We start from the raw sequence: 24,656 nt of genomic DNA, 5'->3' as shown, positions 1-24,656 counted from the left end.
CAATGCTCATTAGGGGTCCGAAGGCTGAAAGGCTAGCCATCATCTTTGTTCGCATGTCCCGCAAGAGTGACATAAGCGCCGACAGGAGGGGAGGGACCCAAGCCGGGGGTGGGGTCAAAAGGTGCATCGATGGCGCAGAGGGAGGTAGAGCATCCGCCTCGTGTGCGAGAGGACCGGTGTTCCACCGGAAAAAAAAAATATCTGCGTGTCGATGGAATTCCATAACAAGGCCTGATCTCGGTGACCAGGACCGACAACGCACTCCCTCAACAGAACAGGATTTGGACACCCTGGTGTAGTACTTGGCATATGATTACTCGGAATATGAATAAACTAATTAACCCTTGGTCCTCAGTCTCCAGCGAGGAACTAGCGGATATTAAGTGGAATGTCGTAGAGTTTAGTTAGGTTACGACAGATGAGGTGTATACATTGCTAAAGGTCGGGCACGCACACTACTATTATGGATTAGCAGACAGACGAAAACAAGGTGTGGGGTTCCTCGTCAATCAGGATATAGACCTCCTGTATGTTTGTAAACAAACGAGGTGGCGCTGCAGTCGCTAGCGAGCTCGTGGTAGGCAAAAGGTCGGAGAGTGGCGTCGCGGATAGGTGTTGAGCGCGGGTTTTCAAGGCTTGTAGGCGCGTTTACAGTTTCTGCGAATCATAGCAATGGTCGATGCTTCCAACTTAGTAATTTGTCGAGGTACACGAGCTCGCGTTGGCCATGTGCGGCCTATAAAGAGAAATAGTTTGCCACTGTACTGTATATATGGTTAGTAGTAAACATATAGAAAGCGTTCCTGCCGTTTATTTATGCGTTAGGCATTGAATAAAACAAGTTTTGACACTCTGCACTGGCCGGAATGATTTTACTTCGGGACAATAGTGAAGGGAAGTGCTGGCCTTGTTTCGGCGGAGCAGACGTGCGCTCAGCGTCTGCTGACATACGTACATACGTGTCGCGCTGTGCGAAAAGTAGGGACAGCGTCGTGTCCCTGATCTCCTGTCTCGCTTAGCGCTGTTTTTAGCCGCATGACCACGCACCAGCCAGGCCGACTTGTCAGCTTGTTAGGCTGGTCGATTTGGTGAAAATTTTTGATTTCTAGAATTATTTTCTTTCCTAGCCCTGAAGTCTAGTTTCGTGACGAAAAATTATAGCAAAATTTTGAATACAAATTTATAAATTACGATTTTTAGAAGTGTGGTCGTCAAAAATTGTGAGGTAATTTCTTTGATTTCAGTGCCGCATTTCTTTGACCAAAGCGAAAGCGAAGATGCCATAAACGAGGGAATAAACTTTAAGGTTCGTTTTGTGACCTCTCACATTTTCTGCGACTGGATCACTCACCTTCGTAATTCGCATGAAAATCAAATGATTCAATTTGTCGCAAACTATTCCCGAGACGTTGACGAGCGTAATAAATCTCGATTTTTTCCCCTACACGCGCAGTACTGTGTTAGTTATTTCTTGTAAGAAACGTTTTCATGTAACCATGCATGCATAAGTACTGATCATATAGAAAAAGAACTAATCGCGTCATCGTACAGAGCAGGGCTTTATGTACATGCTGGCATAAAAAAACTGCGCACAATCTACTCAATTATTTGAGACCTTGGGGGGACTTGACGACGGTGTTAATTGTAATTACCCAAAACTGCACCAGGTATAGCTATAAATAAAAGGAATTACTGAAACTAGCGTAGTAATTTCATATTTGCACCAAGTTTAGTTACATATCGCATGCATGAATAACGAAAACACTTTTCACTGCCGCGTCCCCTCTCAATCTCGCCACGTGTCTGTTAGTAGCACGCCTGCGGCTGCTTCTTTCCAAACAAGCTTCGCGATCATGCACTACCTCATGAAACATGACACATGCATGATGCAATGAAAAAGCATATGGCGTTTAGCACACTTAAGGTACGCTATTCTAAGCACACCAACGCGACCGCGCAAGATTGACACAACTTACCAGACTTCTTTCTACTCGAATGAAATAATTACGTCGTCATATCAAGAAACAGTTTCAAGTAAATATTAAATGTCATAAAACGCGCCATTAAAACATGGTGTGCTATTAAAAAAAAACGCATTCCTTGGCGGCGAGTGAACCTGTCGGCGCCCCGTGCACTCCGGCTCAAGGTGATAAGTACTTGTGCAGCTGCATGTCTTTTTTTTTCCTTGAGCAATTATCAGCCTACTATCCTGAAGTTCAGGTGAATGAACGCAGTAACTTGCATGCTATTAAGTGCATTGAGTGGCAGTGCCTATCGACTCCCAGACTTCGCGCTTTACTACCGTGGCCCAATGCCTGTTAGCCAGTTTCCGAATGCGGCATTTAAGCGCGAGAAACCTATCGAGGCTAATTTAATATTTTTTTTTATGCTACTACGCGCATCCAGCAGTGACGCAGCTGATCAATACATGCTGCTTCTGCAGTGCACAGGCTCGAAGCAGCCGCCGGTAGCTGCGGTAGGCACGGGCAAGCGGAACCTGTTTTGCCTACCATGCGAAAGTCGCTGCTAACATCTTCGTGACGTCGCGGGGTGAAGGAGCTCCATAGCAGGCAACATAGAGGAATTCTATAGTATTAAAGGCGCTCTGAAAGGGGATCTAATAAAGTTGCAGCGTGCCTGGGATGATAAAGGCCGCCGCTTCACGAATATTGTCATCAAGAATATCTTTAATGCTCTTTTGTAGAAGGTGAGTTAGCTGTGGTCAAAATTGGAATTTCAGCGTCTTTACCTTTCCCATCGTCACTTTTTGCGCGCTGGAAGGTCGGCGCTCCTCCGCCAGCCCCACCTCCGGGGGCGGAGCTTTCCTGACCCACTGGAGCTACACAGCTTACTGGCAGCGGCCATGGTATTTTTCTGACGCCTGAAAGAATCTAACCAATAGCCACCTCTGAACTGGTATACGCAGGTGCGAGCGTCGGAGGAGGGTGCGAGTATAAAAAAGTGGCCGGAAAGGGCTCGCGACTTTCGCGCGTGTGTGTAGGTCTATTACTTGCCTTGCGTGTTCATGGGAGTTGTGCTTTCCTCGGAAGGTGTTTCAGAGCCCCTTTAACAAAAGGGTGGCAGTTAAAATTATGCTTAATAAAAAGTACAAACTGAGAGAGAGAATGATGAACGGAAAGGTAGGGAGGTTAGCTAGGCGGCGCCCAGTATGGGGATGAAGGGAGAACTAGAAAAAGGAGAGAGGAAGGTAGATGACTTTTCCGCGTGCCCGTAGTCCGTAACAGGGTACACTGGGCACACTCTGAAAGTTTACAGCATTGAACTCAATCCCGAGTCCTTTAAGAATTTTAAAAGCGCCCTCACAGCTGTCCTTTGCGATGAGGGTTTAGTCCAAGTCCAAGAATCTTGGCAGGGAACGAGGATCTAAGCGGCGGAGCGTTGCAGGCAGGAGGACACGCTCAGACCGAGGGTAATCACTAAGTGCTTCTCTTCGCACCCGCAGTTCTCACATGCAGGAGAGTCTGCCATAGCAACTATGTGGGAGTAGGCATTTGTAAACGCCACTTCCAACCACAGGCGACTCAAGAGCGTAGCATCGCAGCTGGAGAGGCCGGACGGTGGACTAAGTTGAAGTAAAAGGTCGAGGCAGTGTAACCGGCATGCCGAGTTTCCAAGGATAGACCATGACGCTAAAGTCTTTTGTCCAAGAACTCGATGTCGCTGCGTCGGCTCTTGTCAGTGGTATATTGTTGGCACTGCCACGACTGATCGAGCTGCAGTATCAGTTTAGACGTTTCCGACAATGCCACTGTGTCCTGGTGCCGGCCAGAGTACAGGAAGGTGGTACAGGCCTACGCGCCTACATCCAGCTATGATAACCAGATCGTCGAAAGCTTCTATACATACGTGGACTCGGCAATGAGTAAAGTTTTTTAAAAACACTGTACAATGTACAGTGTACAGTGTCTGCAAACAAGAGAACAGGAAATGAATGTGGAAGAGCCCCAGTAGCGAGACTAAAAATGAGACTTCATACTATGCGCTCGCCCTGGCATCGTGCAGGATGTGGAGGCCCTCGGAAAGGCGTTGTAGCTACCACAGGATGGCAAGGTCTCTAATTAGCCTAGTCTTGGAGAAAACGGAACTAGTGCAGCAAAATATTAACGAGTTAGCGGTAAGAGTGAAAGTAGAGGAATTCAGGATATCGCTGCCAAATAGATATCCGGCTTTAACTACACAGCATACGAGAGCAAAGCTCTGTCGACACAATGAGCAGCAGCACATTTTTGACAAAAAATTATTTCTAAATTAATGCCCTGAGGTAATGCATTACATTACAAATTACCAAAAAGTAATTAGTAATTCAGTTATTGCCATGTCTGGCGAATGCACCACACTACCTTGTATCGTCTGCTCGGCGAACACATGGAACAGATCTATGCGATCTTTGCTAAATTTCTTGCACAGTTCTCCGTCAGATGAGCCCAACTATGAGCACGAAGCATCCCTGCTTTTGCCGTGACTAGCACTGCGTCCTACGCCACGTGAAAATCATCGTTCCGCAGCATACGGGGTGCGACAAGTGCACCAACCGCTCCGGGTCATCCCCGCACTGCTCCATACACAAACGTGAACGACGTTATTGTGAATAACTTCTTCGGGCTGACGTAATTTGCCAGGTACATTACCTGCCAGCATTACAAGCTACGCAGGTCTTTTGATGGTGCCAGTGCCGCCCTTCGCAGCAATCCAGCGCTGCTGACTTTCAGTTCGTTGATCTCGGCGCAGAAGATTTGCATCATTCGCGGCTGAATCAAGTAAGCATCGTTGTAAAACTTACGACACAAAAGTTACAATACACGAGCTCAGTTTTACTGCAAAGGTGCCAGAGGTAGAGGCCAGAAAAAATTTTTTGAAGTTCACGATAGATGCATAATACTGCACGTGCAAGAGCTACTTATTTTACGTGGGTCACTTAGTACAAGAACTTAAGCCATCAAATGCGGCCAACCTAAAGACAGTTTCCCAGATGAAAACTTGTTAACGGGATTCTGCTGGTTTCATCTGGTCCCAGAAGGAAGCCTTCTGGTTTGCTGCTGGTTGAAATGGTCCCTGTAGGGCACCAACTTTATCTACTGGTTCCAGAAGGAAGCCTTCTGGTTTGCTGCTGATTGCAATAATCCCTGTGGGAGCTTCTTCTGGCCCTTGCTGGGAGCTTCTGGTTCTGAAGTGGAATCTACTGGCTCCTACTGAGAACCTTTTGTTGTTAGATTGAGAACTTTTTTGTGGTTTATGTTGTATCACTGTTCAATTAACTTAGCTAAATCTGAGTCTTTCTACTATAAATTGCAAAAATAGTGCTGAAATTTAATGAGAAAACTGTTTATTAACTGTTCCCCACTAACACCTGTTGGTATGAGCTCATAGTAAGTTTTGAATGCGAGTGCATACAAGTTTCTCCTATAAGTAACATGTATTGCAGTGCTTTGCTGCGATTAAAGAAGGAGGAGGAGAAGAGGAAAGGCAGGGAGGGCTACGATTAAAGCTGTTTTCTCACTATAGGCAGACCTGCATGGTCCCGCAGGGCGACATATTCCAGCGTAGGTTGCCTGTTTTCCTGAATTTTTAGTGTGCTTATTATCATTAGGCAACTCAAACTTTTTGCAACTTTTCAGAAAGGTTATAAATCTATGGACATATTACACGGATTGTTTATCCAAATAAATGTTTGTGCTACCAGCAGCTCCATAATGGTTCCAGTGGCTACTAGTCCCAGCAGCTACAGGGAGTGGGCCAATAAACCATTTGAAGTGGGACCATACAGAATCCCATTTGGACATTCTCACCTAGCGTTCAGGAACCTTTTCTGGACACTAAACGACTGCCCCTGCCAAACATTCCTAGCACTGCGATTGCATTCGCCTTAACGAGTAATAAGTGATAAATACTCTGATATCAAACAGGAAACAATTTTCGCGCAACGTACTCTCCTCCTCCTCACCCCTAGCACCTTTTCTGCATGGACCAGTTTCACGCCCGTGCTTCTGGACAACGATTCAATGCCCCAAGATCTGTAGCCGAAACTAAGTTTGGGTTATTTCTACTAGTTACATGCACTGGAGGGGTTGCTTTGCCTGCAAACTTCTCGAAAGCTTGTTTTTTTGTCATGATGTAGCCAAAATTTTTGGGGCCAGTGTCGAGGGCAAGTTTTCAAAATTCTAAAAACCGATATGGATACTATTTACTGTGGGCTGTACACCTCCCAATAAGGAAACAAACAGTAATAGTAACTATTCATTAGTTAACCAGCCTACTAGTTAGCAAGTCTTGACTGTATTGTGATGCGCCACAAAACTGCCAATGATGTGCTGAAAAAAAGTGTTCTAAATAAAAAGTCCATCAAAAATTGCAGAACATCTTATGTGGAATACCCGGCATAGTGCAGGTATGGCAGTATCTGCTGATTTCAACACTGCACCTGGTGCCCAAGTTCACAATATCCAGAGCACAACTCGTACCAAAAAGCACAAGGCCTATGCGCTTAGATATTTCAACAAATTGCCAATTTTGAGGTAACTGTTATCACGTCCTCACAGCACCAAGTGCACAGGTAGGCGCAGCAGTTTTCTCCCTCCAGTCAACGGCACACTCATAATGTTGTCAGCAAGCTGCTGACGATGCTAACATGTCAGATGAGCATATTCTTCACTTCTTCGTTCTGTGGACACTGTACCCAGCCGAAGGGAACAGAGCTCCTAGTATTCCCCTTTTGACAGTTTCAACCCTCTGACGAAACACTAACACAATTTTATGAGCGGAGGAACTGCTGGACGTCGACATCATGCGAGAGCTCAGTGTGCCTGCGCAAAGGCATTAAGCGACTGTCCTGTTCCAACTGCAACGAGACCAACGTGCATGTCAAAGCCATAGATATTTCGGAGGAAAGGGAAAGCCTCGCGGACATCTCCTGCAGTACAGTGGCCCTGAAGCGAAGAGGAGGAAGCCCATGCAATTGGAGGGAAAAAACAGACCAAAATGAGTTTGGAGACTGTGATGAGCACCCATGTCGAGCAGGGAAAAAGCAGATGGCACACAGCAGCTCAGTTTGCACAGGTACGTTCTTCTGTGATAAACGTGGCCCGGCATTCTCAAGCAACCTCATTAAATCAGTTTTAAATCAATGAGTGCATGCTAACAGTGTGAAATAGTGTCTGCTAACAGTGTGATGTAAAAAGACTGCCCTCAATCTAGTGGGGCCTTGTCTCCCAATCGAGCTCTCTATCTGCATTGCAGGTGTTCAAGGAGCCAAACAAATGTAAATGCGACCTAGGGAACAAGTTAATGTTGTAGCCGCAAAGTAAGCACCATGCTGCAAACACTCTTTGCAAAAATAGTAAATAAACTGCTTTACCACTAAAGAGGTATACCCACCCTTAATGCCTTGCAAAGGCACAAAAAGGCAGCGACAGTTTCACATATTTTAAGGGGCGAGCCTGGTCTTGAAAACAAAATTTTATTAATGTAGTAATTATGAAATCTTCAGAGAACATGTATGTTTGCATGCTGATTCTAAATATGTAATTTCATTTCATGTAAAACAATTTCTTGGGCACTTATATAATTTTTATGCAATTATTTTTCTAAGAGCTTGGAAGAAAATTTGCTGTAGGACAATCTCTGAAATGTATGCCATTAGGTCATACTGATACTAAGGAATGCAATAAGGGCAAAATTATCATCCTGGCTATTATAGAACTTGAGTTATAGGGTATTGAAGCTGCCACTTCAGAAACGAGAATATACTTCGCATTTTTGAAGCGACAACTTTAAAACCCTATAACATAAGTTCTATGATAGGCAGGAAGACAATTTTACCCTTGTTGCATTCCTTAGTATCAAGAGAACCCAGTGGCATACATATGAGCAAGTTTCCCACAGCAATTTTTTTTCAAAGCTCTTCACAAGATACATGCATAAAAATTACATGTGCTCAAGGAATTGTTTTACATGAAATTAAATCGAGATATTTAGAATCGGCACACAAAAATACATTTACCTGAAGGTGTCTAAACTGTGACTTCATTAATAATTTTTTTTTTTCAAGACCAGGCTCCCCCTTAACAGTAATCAGTGGCCACTACGACTAGTGGCAACACTTGTACGTGAACTGCCTATGCACTGTCTGAAAAACTTGCAATAGTGTGCTGCATAGCTATTTTGCTTCCCATACAGGTACTGCATGAAGGCAATATTATGTTTTCCTTTCTTGATCGCAGCTTCCCAATGATGTAGGGCCATGCTGGACAGCACCAGTGACAAAGAAAAATGATTCAGAGGAACCGGCCACACAAATTCTTGCTCTATAAAATTAAACCTGCAAGTGGCAAAGAGCCCAGGTTGGGAATTATCATTATGCAATATCAAGAACACCAAACAAAAAGGACTGAAGAATGCAACACTAATGTACAATTTTATTTTAAATGTCAGAAAGCAGCTCTCCTAATGGGATTCCAAAAACAAGCCTGCATCGACATGCAAGGGGAATTACCATGGCTAACAAACCACTGTTGCCCTGGCCTTTTCACCACGCTATGGCAAAAATATAAACAGTGCTCTGATGACCTGACAGAAGTACCAACAAAGCTGGTGCTCATAACCTCACTGTACAATTGGACAAGAAAAATAGAGCGACCAGGCAAAGGCATTTATCCACAAAACAAATCAGAAATAAAAATGCAAGTACATAAACCACTTGCCATTCGAGCACTAAAATATAGAAAGACTACATTCCACAGTGTTCAATGCCCAAGAGCCACTAGCCTATTATACAATCACTGTAACCATGGAGGTCAAGGTACAATGATCCACATGATATTATGACATAAAAAAAAACTAACACTGATGAGATGTTTTCACGCCTTGGTGTCTTTGACACCAAAATATGCAGTGAAGTCACAGAAAAAGTTCAGTTCTTTTCTTCTTTCTTCTCAGCATTCTCCTGGCTACTACTGTCGCTGGAACCAGATGACTCTGAACTGGCCCTCTCTGATGCCATCTGCAAAGACATTTGAACACATAGTATCAGACCAAAAGTGCACTATGCATGACCAATATCTCCATGTTCAATGTGTATGTGTCCGGTCTTGCAGATGCCTTGATTTCTGCACCTTCTCTATGCTGCAGTGATCAACAGCAGGCCACAGTCAATCACAGGCAATGGAGGTCGAGTGATGCCATTTAAAAAGAATATTTCCTAAATGCTCAATAGGAGCGCGGTCAGTTTGAGACTGCTGATACATGGCTTCTAGGGTTGCCCTCAACACTGATTCTCTTTTCTGTTTTCCCTCGATTTGCACCTCTCGGTTCATTGCTGCGCTTGCCCAGACCGTAGTAGGCTCCGTTCTCCATGCACTCTTAGCTCCCTCTACTACCTTAACACTGGCAACAGTATGGGCTAGTGCAGGTGCTGACCATTGCAGCTGCAGTACTGCAGTCGAAAACACATATATCCAACTCAAAGGGGATCACAAAATAGTTCTATATATAAAAAAATGGCAATAATAAGCTTACCTTGCTTTTTACAGATCCAATGTATTTTTGGATTTCAAGAATACACTGCACACTTGTTAATGACAGGCTCCTTGCAGCGATGTGCTGCCCACTGGCGTCCTGACAGCACACCGCTAGCCAGGTGCTGCTAGGCCTAACCTGCTTCGCATCAAAATCATAGCAGATGGTATCTTGCAACTAGCCGCTGCCTATTGTAAGATGTCTCAACCTGTTACCAGTACACTATAAATAGAATAATCTTGTTAAAATTAAGGTACAGTCAAGTTTCCACAATTCCTTCGGCAGCGAAGCACGCCAAGCTGCACCGCACGACGGCCATGTAGTGTGGAAAACGAGTAGAAGAGACTGGAGGCCACTCACGAGCACACCCCACGTTCATCTAGCCACGAGATTTCACAGCACATGTGCCTGCACATGTGCAGGCCCAAGGCATACAGGCAACCAGTCCACATGTGCTGGCCCAAGGCATACAGCCAACGAGTCTCCTCATGCGAAGTGATCAAAGAGCGCCATGAGAAGCACCACTTTGCAGAAGGGTGCCGGCACATTGTTCAATATACGGTTGAACCTCGCGACAATGAAACTGACGGGGCTCGCGAATAATTTCGTTGAGGCAAAAATAGCCCAAAAACACTGTCAGGTTGGACAACATAGTCCCAAAACATCATTTATTTCCAAAGTCGGTCAGCTTCTGTTCTTTTTGCCACGAGTGCCGCGGCACAACTTTCGCACTCGGTGAGCAGTTGCATTGCGACGTCGTCATCGTGAGCACCAATAATCTGCGGAGCACATCAAATGCTTCCATCACATTTAGTGCAGATGGTGGTGGTAAATCCACTGCATCGCTGTCATCATTCGATGATGCGTCGCTGTGGCGAACGCCCTCAATTATGGCTTCATCACTCAGCTTCTCGTGAGCTAGCACTTCACTTTCAACAGTGATGTAATCGTTGATGTCAACATCGGCCGGCACATCTCCAGAGTTTTGAAGGGCTGCCCATGCCACATTGGCCTCTGTGGAGGGTGGAGCCATTGTACTGCAGCCTTCCTGGTCAGACGTGGCATTTGCTGCCAGTTGAGCATTGGAGCGAAAGCCGATGTGCACAAAACAGTTGTGGATAATACTGCGCCTGGTTGCCGTCCACGCTGCTACGGCCATCTGTACAGCCATGTACAAATCCACTTTGTTTGCCCGACCAGTGTCTATGTTTAACACCAGCCGCTGAATCAGTCGCTGTCGATAAGTGCTTTTAAGGCTATTGGTAACACATTGATTCAACAGCTGGATTAAAGCCGTGCAATTTGGCGGGAAGAATGTAACTTCCACGCTTTGCAGCTGAACGTCTTCAACATTATGCGCCGGGCAATTGTCGATAAGCGAAAAAACCTTGCGGTTCTTTGCAGTCATGTCACAGTCGAAGGCGGTTAGCCACTCTTTGAAAATGGCCCGAGTCAGCCAAGATTTTTTATTGGCAAGATATTTGACGGGCGGGCTCTTGCCACCTTTAAAGCACCGTGGCCTCACGCTTTTGCCAATCACCAGTGGGCAGCGCTTGTCAGACCTGTCCATGTTGCAGCACAGCAGCACAGTCACACGCTTTTTGCTATGCTTCCCTCCGCTGCATGTCTGGCCCTTTATGTAAAGTCTTGGAGGGGAGGAGCTCGTAGAAAAGTCCCATTTCACCGGCACTGCAGATGTCTGATGTGGCATACTTCTCCATTAATTCCGGCACAGCAGTTGACGTCCAAGCAGATGCAGCGTCGGCGTCTGAAGAGGACGACTCGCCGCACAGCACTTTACCGACGATTTCATGCCTGGCCTTAAAATGGGTCAGCCGCCCTGAGCTGGCTTTGAAATCGATGCCCAGCATACAGGCATAGCCGAGCGCCTTTTGCTGCAGCATGTTTCCGCTGATCAGCATCTTCGTTGCGCACACATCAAGGAACCATGTGCAGAGAGCCTTCTCAAGGTCCTCGTGAGACGTTTGCGTTAGCTTTTTCTGCTTTGCAGACGTCCCCAAAGAAAGAGCTTGGGCTATCGTGTCTTTCGATTTCAGGATCGTTGACAGCGTGCTCTGTGAGATGCCGAAGTCCGCTGCAACATCTCCCCTTTTCCTGCCGCTGGATGCCGTGCTGATAATTCGTGCCTTCTCTTCAAGAGAAAGGAACTTCCGCTTCCTAGACAAAGTCTCCATGCTCGTGTCAATTGCAGCGCACAAGCATGAGTGAAAAAACCTAGAGCAAACGCGCTGCTGCTGTTGCCAGGCTGCTGCGCCCTTTGGCGACGGATTGGTTGCGGCTCTGGCTTGGAAGAAAACAGGAGCTTGCCCCCACGCCTTGTCGCAAGGCGGCCAGCCCAATTGTCATCCCCACCAAGCAATGGCGGTCTTCATAAGCGTTTCAATGAGTGGATCAATTGGTTCCAGCGAAACTTTAGTGAAACAAAGCGGCGCGGACCTACGGAAGTACACAGATGGGCGGCGATATGCTTGTTTTATCGCAAGATAGATTAAGCCCAGCTTAACATAGCGAAAATTTCACTGAAGCGGAAACGTGCCCCAAAAATGGTTCGTTGTGATGAGAAATTTGTTCCATTACTTTCTATGGCGAGCTGACGGGGAATTAGAAATATTTCGTTGAAGCAACGTTCGTTGTAGCGGGGTTCGGCTATATTGAATGTTCCGCTGAATGAGATTCGATGAACACAAAAAATAGTGCTAAACTTTTGAATGAAATTTTCAAGGGGATTTTCTGACTGTTTGATATAAACAAGAACCGGATACAACCAGGTTTGATATATCCAGAATCGACTATATATCACCATGACACAAAAGCAGCTATAAAGCAAGACCTTATGATGTCATGTCAGAGTGCACTAAATGCGATAACTTGCTAAGCTAGAAGGGGGAAGAAAGGAGTTCAGGGCCCTTTAACCTCACAACACTGTCGTATCTACACTTAGTGCTTATGCGTGCTTCACAAAGCATGCAACAACAGTCTGTGGCAAGTGAACACTTTGCCTGCCACACCAGTAGCTCATGAAATCAGCCAGCACATGCACCCCGACCAGACACGCAGTACTCTTACATGCAGAGCCTTGGCACCACAGCCCCTCAACAGCTGATGCTAGCTCTGCCGTACAAAACGCTAGCCAGTTTTAGTGATACTGAGCAACTAAGACAAAAATGTTCAGTAACTGAGACTGAGCACAGCTGAAATGAATGCCGCACTTGAATTTCCACAAGTTTTCCATTCACCAAGACCAGGCTTTACAGTGCACACTGACACTGCAAGGTCGAGATTTTAGGTGCAAATACAGACTGCCAAAGCAAGGTAGTAAATTTGCTAGAAATTTCAAGCACGATACTTTATTTGGATGTAAAGTTCAAGTCAAATCATAAAATCGTCTGAAGACAACTGCATGTGAAATAGTCAACTGTGTCCACCTTACTCTATAGCAGAAGTAAGACCACTACAGCTGGTGCAATCAGTGTTGCTGGTGGCCAATATTCTGCTTTATTACTCCGCTCACAACGGAAAGAAGGTGTATTTGCCACTAACAAAGAAAACAAAATTTTCATTCAATTCCGTCCCAGACAGTGGAATTGCAGTGGAACTTGAACTGTACAATGATAGCCCACTCTTTATGTGTTAGTCCAGCAAATGCAGCACACTAAAAAAATGTGACCAGCGCATAATATAATTTATACTACTGGCTGTCACAACATAAAAATGCAGTCTGCTTGGGAAGCTCCACTCACCTTTTTATATGCCATTTCGAAGAGTTTCAGGGAAGCTTGCTGAAGATCATTTGTTGCCTGCTTTATCGAATCTGCTGATTCCTTGTCTTTGTTGCTAAGGATCTCTCGCACCTTGGTGATCTTTTCTTTCAATTTGTCGCACTGTAATGAAAATTGTTACATATGTGACAACTGTGACACCTCGCAGATCTGGCCCAGTTAACAGCGCTTGGTCTAGCAAAGCTGGATAGAACCCACATGTGAATTGTGTTCAGGATTTTTTTACACCTAGCGATAATATGACAATCAGAGGCAGCTTTTTGTAGTTTAAAGGGACACTAAAGGAAAACAGCAACCCAAGAACCTAAATGCCACAGACAGCTTGCTGTTCTGAGCTTGGTGCATACAATGTCTATAAACTGGCTGAGTACACAAAATGCGAGGTGAATGACTCGGCACTTGTGTTTGTTCCTCATCTTTCTGTCCGTCACCAGGCTAGTGCCACTTTAATTATGAGGTTCTTCACATTCTTCACTGCGCTCATCATGCTGCTTTCCTAGTACATTTTGACAACACCTACTCACTGACAGTGCAACAGCATTGCACAAGAAAGCACTGAACAAACTGTGGTAGAAGAATTCACATCACCAGATGCAGTTGCAAGAATCTGCAAGATATGCCACCAAGTGTACTTTACAAGACTTTCTAGCTTACCAAAGCTCTGATTTCAGTAATAACTACATATTTGCTACCACGTGACTGTAACCTACATGTCAAGCATGAATTTGTATTCCCTTTATTGAATATCTAATAAGAAATTATTCAGACGCCACAACCTGATTTATTTGGACAACCTTGCTCTAAGCAACACCTACGTGGTGGTCCAAAAAACGGCCCATCTACAAACAAATTTGGGGAAAAAAAAATCGCACCACTGAGCTTGATGTCAGTGCTGGTAAGTAGCAATGATTTTTTTCCCCCTCATTACACTTTTATCACCTGCCGTTCCAAATAGCTAATTTAGGTGACCTCTGATACATGGGAGACAAAAATTTTAAGTCCCCACCCTGGAGCCTGCAGTCCTGAGACTGGCACTTCTGCGATGACCAGTGCGACCAATTCTACAAGAAACCAGTGATGTAAGTGTGCAGGCCATGCCTGACAAACACAATGCAACTACACTGATGCTGTTACTGACCAATTGAAGATTATGTGAAATGCTGACATGCTAGCAAAGGGTACGGTCAGGTAGTACCTCAGATCACACCAACACTTCTGATGTCACATCTGGATCTGTGATCATGTTGCACAGCGATATTTCACGCATAACAAAAAAATTCCATTACGTAGACCTGGAAAATATCTATTTTGGGTATTTTTTACCTGCAGCAGTTCAGAAGAAGCTCACATATTTCTGTATTAATTTAGTGTTTTTTTTCTTTAATCCTGTCTTTGCTTTGAGAGATCGCCTTTTGGGGCAAGAAAAATGGGAAAAAAAAGCTTTTAGGAATAGAATCCTACCAGTTTGTGAATTTTTCTGATCTCCAGAGTCCATATTTCTACTGTAATACCGTATTTACTCGAATTTAGGCCGATAGTATTTTTTCAGGTAATCATATTCCAAACTCTAGGGTCGGCTTAGTATCGAGGATTTTAAAAAACTCGCCAGTTTTTCATTGAAACTGCTAAATATGGTTAGCGCCATCTAGAAAAGTCAGTATCGCAGCCGCTACTAGCCATGCCAGTAGCCAACCGTACACAAGCGAGGTCGCCATTTTGACCTGTGTTGTGTCGGCCGTATCAGTGTGCGGCGTGGTGTTATCGTGATGGCACCAAGCAGGAGATGCGACAACAGTGCCGCTTTCAAGCGAAAAGTTGTGATAGCCGCAGAGGCATCGGCGAACCTTCAAGCCGGGCGGAACTTCGGCGTCGACAAGAAAAACGTCCGTCGTTGCAGGGGACAACGCCAGTTTAATGAGCCGCAACGAGGATGGCATTTAGCGGACCAAAGAAAGGCTGTCACCACGAAGTGGAGACAGTTTTGGCCGACTTTGTTCGGACACAGAGAGCAGCTGCCCTTCCAGTGACCACAGAAGTGCTCCAAGCGAAAGCTAGGGAACTTTAGAGGGAGCGAGGCTTAACGCCAAAGGATTTCAAAGCCAGCCGGGGCTGGCTTCAGAAATTCATGAAGCGCTTTGGCTTCAGCCTCCGACGTCGCACTTCAATCATTCAGAAGCTGATGATAGCTTTTCAGCGCTACGTGCTGCGAAAGAGAGAAGCGGCAGGCTACAACCTTGGGCAAATTGGCAACGCCGACCAGGCGGCTATGTATTTTGATATGCCAGTGGCGTACACCGTGAATGAAAAGGGTGCCAAGGAGATGAAGATGCGCTCTGCGGGCTACGAGAAGCAGCGCACAACTGTGATGCTGTGCTGCACAGCTGATGGACATAAACTCCCTCCTTATATGATATTTAAAAAGAAGACACTTCCTGCTCGAAAAACTTTCCCAAGAAATGTCATTGTGCGGGCAAATGAGAACGGGCGGATGACCGGTGCGATGGTGGAACAGTGGGTTAAGATTGTGTGGTGACGGCGTCCAGGAGCCCTTTTGACAAAGAACTCGCTCCTTGTCGTCGACTCTTACCGTGGGCACTTGACCGACAATGTGAAGGCTGCGCTCGCCCAAGCGAGCACAGACCTCGCTGTCATACAGGGGTGCATGACGGGCCAATTGCAGCCACTTGATGTCTGCATCAACAAACCTTTCAAGAATCGTCTGCGGAAATATCACACGGACTGGTTGACTGACGAAGACCACATGGTAAAGGCAACAGGCCACATCAAACGTGCATCGCCATCGCAGCTGGCGGGCTGGGTAGCTGTAGCGTGGAACGACATCCCAGGTACTTTGATTGTGCGTGCTTTTAATAAGTGCAGCATATCTAATGCGCTTGATACCGAAGGTAGTGCACTGTTTGAAGGTGACAGTGACAAGGAACACAGTGACGACGTTGAATGAGCTCTGCACGTTCAGATTCAATAAATGCTGTTTGCATTTTGTGAACGCCGTCCTTGCTTTTTTTTGTTCAACCTACATTCGGGGTAATATATATATACTTTTTTTCAGACTTTTGGGGGGTCGGCTTAGAATCGGGGTCGGCCTAGATTGGAGTAAATATGGTATGTGTAGAAAACAGATCTGCGCTCATTCTGGGCAGATTTTGATGCAAAAACTGTTCTCTCCCCCCTCATGTAAGGCCCCCTTGCGAGCCTTGAGGTAAAAATAAATAAATAAATGGCCCGTCATTCTCCGATAGTGATCACCGCCATCTTGGTCTCATTTGAGAGAGAAGGTTTTGTGCGCCTTTGCTGCATATTTACACTTATTGGTTGCAGACGAAAAAAGGTGCAAAACGAAGCCACAATGTGCAGTGCTATTCACTAAGTCGTGCACGACTGAAATGCGCCACCCAATTGGTTGACACGCTTCCGTTGCCTGCTGGACACGTCAGTCCATGAGCGCATGCAGGAACCTTGTCAAGAGTCGCCACCAGGGAATCTCGCAACGATTTCAACACCAAAGTTCCATGAGTGTCCACTGTTTCTAGCGCGTGTCAAGCCTGTTTTTCTGTCTCTGTCTGCTGTTTTCTTCGCGCCCGCGAACATGTCGCAAAGTTCCGCATGACACACAGTTTTGGGAAGAGGAGGAAAACGTGGCTCATTGACAAGAAGAACAAAGCAGAAACCTCAAGCATCGTGGCGCCGAGGTCCGCGGATACCTCCACCTGCATCTAATTTGGAGGCGCTGACCAAGCTAGGCCTAAAGACGCCACCGGCCGCTGTCACTGTAACTGCGGACAGTGGTAGTATTCGTCATGACACCCCAAAGTTGCATCCTTCTAAGATAAAAGCAATGGGAAGGAAAACTAAAAAAATTTTTTTACACATGGCATCAACCACAGCAAGGCAGTGCTCAAGACAGCAAGAGCAAGGCAGTGCTCTTTGGTGGAACCAGTGTAGCCTTGGCAGAACCGCTCGACGACACGACCTTCACTCTTGTTTGAGGATCTGAGAATGTGTTGCTGACGTCATTTCAATGCCAGCAGTCAGAAACTACATTCCAGGAAGTTACTAGCCATTTCCTAATGCCATTACATAGATAATTTAAAGTTTTCTCCAATGAACACCACCTGGCATTTCTCGGAATCTATAGTAGAGAGGACCATAACATTTTTTGGTTTGGTTTATGAAGGTTTAACGTCCCAAAGCAACTCAGGCTATGAGAGACGCCGCAGTGAAGGGCATAATATTTTTTAAGATGCAGTTACATCAGCTGCATGATTCTGCAGGTGTGCTGCAAGATTTTGCTGGTCTAAGTGTCTTTTATAGAGGGGTTCTCCTGTACTTTGAGAGGGCTCAAAGGCCGCCATAAGAAAAGGCTTTCCGCATTGGTTTCAGCCCCCCACCCCCCACCCCACCCCTGCGGACTTTTGCAAAAACTCCATTGCATCTTCCACTGTGCTAGTGCCAAGTACGGACGACAGTTTAGTGTGCACTCTACTAACGCCCAGGAAGCACTTATTGAAAAGGTCTAAAAATGCACCGATTATTCGACGTATTGCATCAGTGTTTGTCGAAGGTGGGAAAGGTTACAAACATGTACGCTCGTTCCGGCATTCAAGGAGCTACTGCTGGCGCGGAAATAAACTGGCGCGTGGCGTTTGTGATAAGTTATTTTTTTCGTGGAACAACACATTAATTTTGTTCTCCCGGAAAGCAGCATGACCTTGCAAGACAGCTCCTCGAAAAATGTCACCAGTTGTGTCGCGAAGTGTCCCATATGTAAAAAGCGCGTCTATTTTTCCAACACGTAGACCACAGGGATATTAGCTTTAGATATTAATTCAACGATACGCATGATATCCGTACCACAGCCGGGTTGATTAAGAGTCACTTGACGCTCATACACAAGCTGTGCACCAGCGTTTCGCACTGCGCGCCGATGTTGCTAACGACGGCTCCAAAGGCCAGAACTGGTGCCCATTTTAGTGGTGCCACCTGTCGTGGATAGAGCGAAGTGCTCTCTGTAAACGGTCTATAGAAGGAGTTAGAAATTAATTTTAGGATGCGCATTGGTGTCTCTCCCCATTTGTTGGCAGGGCATGGCTCTTTGAAAAGCAGGTAACAGCAAGGAAAGAGGTCGAACCACTATCAGCCACTCCAAACTCCACACGTTTCGAAGACACTCAGCCAAACTGTCCGGTATCTATCAAAGCACAAAAAAAAAAAAAAACTCACAGGACGGTTACAATTATGTAACGCGAGATTCAGCCATAGCAGTTTAGGAGTTTAGTCACGAGACCACTGGTGTAGTGGTCATGTGATGGACCCCTGCACTGGCAGACAAAGCGAAACAAAGCCACCTGTAGACTTATGCGACCCACACTGACCGGTGCAACCAATGGGTGCTAGTGCACCCACCGGTTATGCCGACAGCAACGGGAAAGTCGGGGACGAGCGCCTGACAGCTGTCATTGTAAAGCTCTACTTATTATGACAGCTAAGCAAAGAGATATCAGAAACAAAACAACAGCGGTCTATGAACGCACCTTTCGCTCACTGGCTAACACAGAAAAAGTCATATCAGCAATATGCACAGCTCACCTCTTCCTGTGGCAGCTGATCCTTGAACTCATCCATCTTAGACTCTGTGTCATGAATGATGCCTTCAGCCTGGTTGACGGCTTCAACTGTTTCTTTCTTTTGCTTGTCAGCTTCAGCATAGCGTTCAGCATTCTTGATCATGTTCTCGATCTCCTCCTTGCTCAAGCCACCAGAAGACTGGATCACTATTTGCTGCTCCTTGCCAGTGCCCTTATCTCGTGCCGACACATGAACAATACCATTGGCATCTATATCAAATGTAACTTCAATCTGTGGCACTCCACGTGGTGCTGGCGGAATTCCAACCTGTAACGAGTCAGGCAATCTATTAACTTCTGCCAGACAGTGTTTCCTTATTTCTCGTATGTTAGTTTACTCTCAAGAAACAGAAGATTGTTTGGCTCAAATGAGGTTGCCATCATCGATAAAAAAGTGGAAGTTTATCGCGAAATATTAAAGCAAACAATTCTATCTAGGCTGACCCCATCAGCAGCTCTCCATAACACCATATTGGATCAAGACGCCCTACTCTGTGAAAATAGCCAACTGGGACTACGCAACTTTAAAGTGATATTTTTGGGGTCCGAGCATTCCAGGCTTCATGTTAGCACAAAATAACCAACACAAAAAAAAAAAAAACAGATGAAGGAAGTTTTAGGAACAGCAGGTGCAAAAAATGCATACTTATTATGCTGATGACTCCACAACAGCACAAACCGGACCATGTCACCTGTCACCCAGTTCCCTTTTTATGGGCTGCTTTCAAAACAAAGCCCCTAAGTATATACCAATAAATGCTATTCAAATACAGCTCAAGAATGATGCAGCAAACACCTCAAAGGAGGCCCTCCAGCCAATAGCACTGACCAATCATTATGACATTGGAGTTCACGAAGACGCTAGGGCAGGGGTTCTAAGAAACTTTTCTCTCAAGGAACCCCAATAGCCTTCAACATGTGCCAGACCATCTTTAGTGCACTGGTGCAGCAGTGTCTTCGCATGTTGCCAAGTTGGCTGGGCGATCCATGCACCAGTGTCTTGGCATGTTGCCAAGTTGGCTGGGGGAGCCACCACCATCTGCACTCCCATCAAAACAAAACACGCCACGCTGTTATTGGCGCGCTGCCATGTGCAGCCGAGGGCAGAGACGCTGACAGCAGGAAACTTAGGAACAAGCCAAGAAGAGCTAATGCCCTGAAATTAGTTTTTAACAAACCATGTACTGTGTCTGCTTCACACACCTGCCATAAGTGTACCAGAAAGGGGGGACAGGCCAGAGCGGGTGTGCCTGCAGAACCCACAAAAGCAGCCCACAGAACCGTTTTCAACCTGAGAGACGCGTTTGCTGCTTCGTTCTCCAAGTAGTATCAGACTACAGTCAGTGCCTCAGCACAAAACCATGGTGTTTCCCCTTGGTGTTTCAACATAGCTTCGTTCTTAAAAACTTTCCTCCCTTTGTTCCACACTGAAGAAGTTAAGAATGACTTACCAAGCTGAACTGGCCAAGAAGTTTGTTGTCACAGGCCATTTCACGCTCACCTTGGTGCACCTTGATTTCCACCTGTGTCTGACCATCAGCTGCAGTAGAGAAAACCTGCAAGCATTAAAATAAAACCATAAAAAGATAGTCTACTGACTATTATCGACCATACTTTCTTTGCAGCAATCAATCACACATTGCCCAAATAGATGCATACTCAGGTGTGGTGTGCAGAAACACGGCAGAACAATTTAGAATGCAATTTTTCATTGTGGGAAAGTCTCTTTCCCATGGTAGCTGGTACCTGCAAACCCTGACACCATGGACAAAACTGCTGCACTCTTAGGCGATAGGCAGTAATGAGTGTTACAACTGAGGTACATAGGCTGTATTAAATCTATACCGTAATGCACTAGCCCCTATACTCACAAACCGACCTTATCCTTCCCTTTAGAGGTCCTTACCTTTCCGGCTCCTTTCAGAAACCAACCTTAGCCTTAAAGAGGCCATGACATGTTTGTTCTTCGTATTGCAGCTTTGTGCTTCAGTAAATAATACAGAAGGCTACGATTCTATTTTAAAAATTTGGATGCGCTGGATAAACTGTATATTCCAACAAATGCGACAGAAATTGAGATCTGGAAACTCCTCCCACTGGCACCAACTTCCATTTTGAAAGCTTGCGTGACATCACAAGGGCACAGACAGGGCAGCGTCGTCTGCTACCATTGCTGCAATGCGTGCAACGAAGTCCCTTGTCCCCTGTGCTTTCGCGGGCGATCAAAGAAGCAGTTGTCCTTCATATTCGCGTGACTGATGGAGCTAAATTGATAACAGTAACATGGGTTTTCATCGGTACAGATAAGGTCCGGTCACACTAGGCAGGTGCGACATTGATCGACGATCCGTGGGGTGGTCAGTGCAGATGCTGTCGCCGACGCACTGGTGCGTCACACTAGAACAGCGACAACGCCAGTGCCAGCAATGACCGCATATCGTACCGTATTTGCACGATTGTAGGTCAACCCCCCCCCCCCACATCACATTTCTATAAAAAAAAAAACTTGGAGGTCGTTTACGCTAGGCCTTTAATAATAGAACGCGATAGCACTATCCTGCGGCCTGCGCTTATCGCCAGCCGCTATTGGCTGCCGCGCGCAGGAGCGCTCGTGGGCACATTCCAAAACGAAAATGTATTAGTCCCTGGATTACTCGTCCACACTTGCGCCGTCAACCTCATTACCGCTGCCGTCGTGATCGCTGCTGCGGTTCCACAGCTCGTCATTCTAACATCGTCGCGCAGCGAAATCCCACACTTCGCAAACAGCCACATTACGTCATCGCGTGGAAACACTGGAAATTTTGCCTCGCTGCAGCTGCCACACCTGTATCACCCGTTGCGAACATCGAACTTGTGGCCCGGCGCGCAGTTTGTTTCTTCGGCATAAAGAATGACAGCTATCTTGAACGTAGCCGTGAACGTAGCCGTGAACGAGCGCCGGTCGCTTACCGGACCCGGAGCACAAATGACGAAGCACTACATTAAAAACTTGTGAAACGCGGCCGGCATCAGAGCCAAAGAGAAATTACGTGTGAGCAGCATCGGTTCTTCCGTCGGCTACGGACACTCCCCGGCACCGCTGTGGTTCCGAGTGGGGGTGCCGCCACGTTTGGAACAGCGGCCTCTCCATCAACTATCAAAGCTCCCTTGAGTGCGAAGTTGAAAGTAAAAAAAAAAAAAAAACTGACACGAATGCGTCTTTAGGCTGCCGCCGCCGCTTATCAGCAGACGCGATCTGCAACCACGTGGGGAGTGAGTGGGCTGGTGCTGGTTGGCTGCTTATCGACAGCCACCACCTGCGGCCCCGCGTGGGGTGGGGATGCCGGTTCTGCGTGTTGACATAGCAGCTGCTCAAGGCCAACACCAAGAGCGATGCGACGGAGCCGCGCAGCAGAAATGCAACTACGCTGTAGCAGCCTGATATCTCGTTTGTCTCGCCTTTATTTATGGTGCGATGCTTTGGTTTCGATTTTAAGTCGACCCCCCACTTTGGATTTTCTAATTTTGAAAAATAGGTCGACTTACAATCGTATAAATACAGTAAACGCAATAAGCAGTCCATGTAAAAAAATTGGCTGTCATGACCCTTTAAACTGCATCTTTAGCCGCCCCGTCGGCCTCTGAAAGGGCGCGTTCGCAAACGTAGCTCCTGGCCTACCTTTAGCAGCTCTTTTCGTCAATTCAACATCGCAGCCAAGCACGAACACAGCTTTTCCACCAGAGCCTGGTGGGTGGCACCTCGTCGCAAGGAAATGCATCGCTAATGTGGGTACTCCCCAGTCTAGTTTTTTGCCCAGCATAACACTTTGTCCTTTCTGGTGCAAACACTGAGCGCACAAGAGATGTTAACAGTGCTGAGGCACTACATGTCCGCAGTTCCAGGCGGAGTACGGTGCGTGGTCGTATAAGTGTCGCAGGCAGTTGTCAGCGCCCAGCGTAATGTACCACATGGGCAAAGTAACACTCAGAAAGCGATTGTTTTGGCTGAGTTTTTTTTAATTACCAGCTGCCAAGTTGAGGGTGAAGCCCTAACACGAGTATATATGGCATCTACCAGAGTCTAGAAATTCCATCATTTGTGCCACATGGGCATGAAAAAAAATGCGAATGGCAGAAACAGAAGACTTAGAGCTACTCTAAGCTACTGCATCTCATACAACACTGCCCTGCACGCTGTTTCTCATGGCATAGATTAGTTTTCACACCTTCACTTATGTGCACTTGCCTCTCTGCAGCGATAAAACTGCATCAACCATCAATACAAAATTCATGCCGCCTGTAAATGCACAAAGCGGTGCCATGGTCACAGCGCACTGTAAGCCACTAAACACGGAGGCAGTCATTATCCCATTTTGGACACCATACAGTCCCAGACCAGGCACACACATTATATGTGCACTGGGGCACCTGCAGTATAGGCAATGTTCACTGTGGTTGAACTTAGCCCAGTCAAGCCAGGCCAAGCCGCATCAAAAGACGGGTGCCAGCACTTGTCACATGGCCGGTGCAGTGTGTGGCATTTGCAACGCATCATAAATAGGAATGCTCGCACTACGATTTAACAGCAGCGTTTGCAATGCACGGGCTTCTATGGAAGCTGTAGCAGGATTGGCCCACAACGGAAAATGCAGCACCCCGAAACCTAACAGCAGGGTTCTACTGTACATATATCAAGCTGAGCTCAGTTCGTTCTCTCCTCAAGGGCATGGTTCCCATTAGGAGACGAAAAATTGTACATCACTGCTCAGCCAAGATTGGCATCAATCCACATAAACAATTATGATGCTATGTTGGTGCTTGAAGGAGAAAAATGCATGCCAGAAAATCAGAAAGTTTCTGAAGGGTGCCAACTGTGTGAATGCACTGTGATGTGTACTTTTTTTTGCAGATAAATGCAGAAATATGTCTGAGCATCAAAATATTGCAGATTATGCTAAGTTAAGGGGGGACACCCCTCTTAGAACTTTTTTCCTTATTTATAGGTGGATCTGGTTGAAACTTGCACCATTTGTATATTTTTGCATGCTGATTTCAAATATCTGATTAGTTTTCTTGTAGATGAAATAGTTTTCAAATTTTCACCTAATTCATGTTGCTCATTTGGAGGTGGGCTAATTACAAAACATTCTACGGCATGATGAGAATAGACCTGCCAGAGTGATCTAGAAGGATCATAGAGTGCAACAAGACAAGAATTAATGTGCTAGAAGAATTCAACCAAAGTTACACTTAGTCAAACTTTTCTGACAAAAAGCCCAAGTTGGCACCCAAGATTGATAATTAATTTTGTAAATGTTGCAGTGTAATAACTGAACATATTTTAGTCTTAATGCACTGTCCAAGTGTTTTTCTTTCTAACAGAACAAGAATGAAAGCTATAGCACAAATAGTTTAAGAGATATCGCTCCTCCAAAATAGCAGAACCCTGAAAATTGCATTTTGCGAAAACGAGAAAAAACATCTCACAGTACCTACATGTAAATTAAGTCAATGATTGATATGTCAACATGATCAGAAACTAGTGGAAAGTGAACTAAAGCAAAAATTAATGGCTTATGCCAATTTCAGCCTGTTATGCAATAGGAAACTTTTGAAAGGAAAGGTCCATTTGGGTACCCAAGACAGATAACCTTCTTAGCAATTTTTTTCTTGTGGTCATTGCATTTACCTTGGTGTT

The 24,656-nt window shown here is 45.8% G+C and overlaps 1 protein-coding gene across 1 annotated transcript in view; it reads right to left on the bottom strand.

Moving 5' to 3' along the window:
* Positions 1 to 8,405: 8,405 nt before the first annotated feature.
* Positions 8,406 to 24,656, bottom strand: part of Hsc70-5 (Heat shock protein 70 cognate 5) — a 43,200-nt gene continuing 26,949 nt past the window's right edge. The window contains exons 12-15 of the mRNA XM_077646977.1: positions 20,428 to 20,532; positions 18,939 to 19,244; positions 13,293 to 13,433; positions 8,406 to 9,016 (exon numbers count right to left, since the gene is read on the bottom strand). Of these exons, the coding sequence (XP_077503103.1) occupies positions 8,927 to 9,016; positions 13,293 to 13,433; positions 18,939 to 19,244; positions 20,428 to 20,532 (642 nt within the window). The 3' untranslated portion in view covers positions 8,406 to 8,926. The remainder of the gene's footprint in view (positions 9,017 to 13,292; positions 13,434 to 18,938; positions 19,245 to 20,427; positions 20,533 to 24,656) is intronic.

This window comes from Amblyomma americanum, chromosome 1 (assembly GCF_052857255.1).
Source record: "Amblyomma americanum isolate KBUSLIRL-KWMA chromosome 1, ASM5285725v1, whole genome shotgun sequence".
In the NCBI taxonomy this organism is placed as follows: Eukaryota; Metazoa; Arthropoda; class Arachnida; order Ixodida; family Ixodidae; genus Amblyomma; species Amblyomma americanum.
Note: the sequence above shows the minus strand (reverse complement) of the source record. Positions and strands in the feature narration are given on the sequence as shown.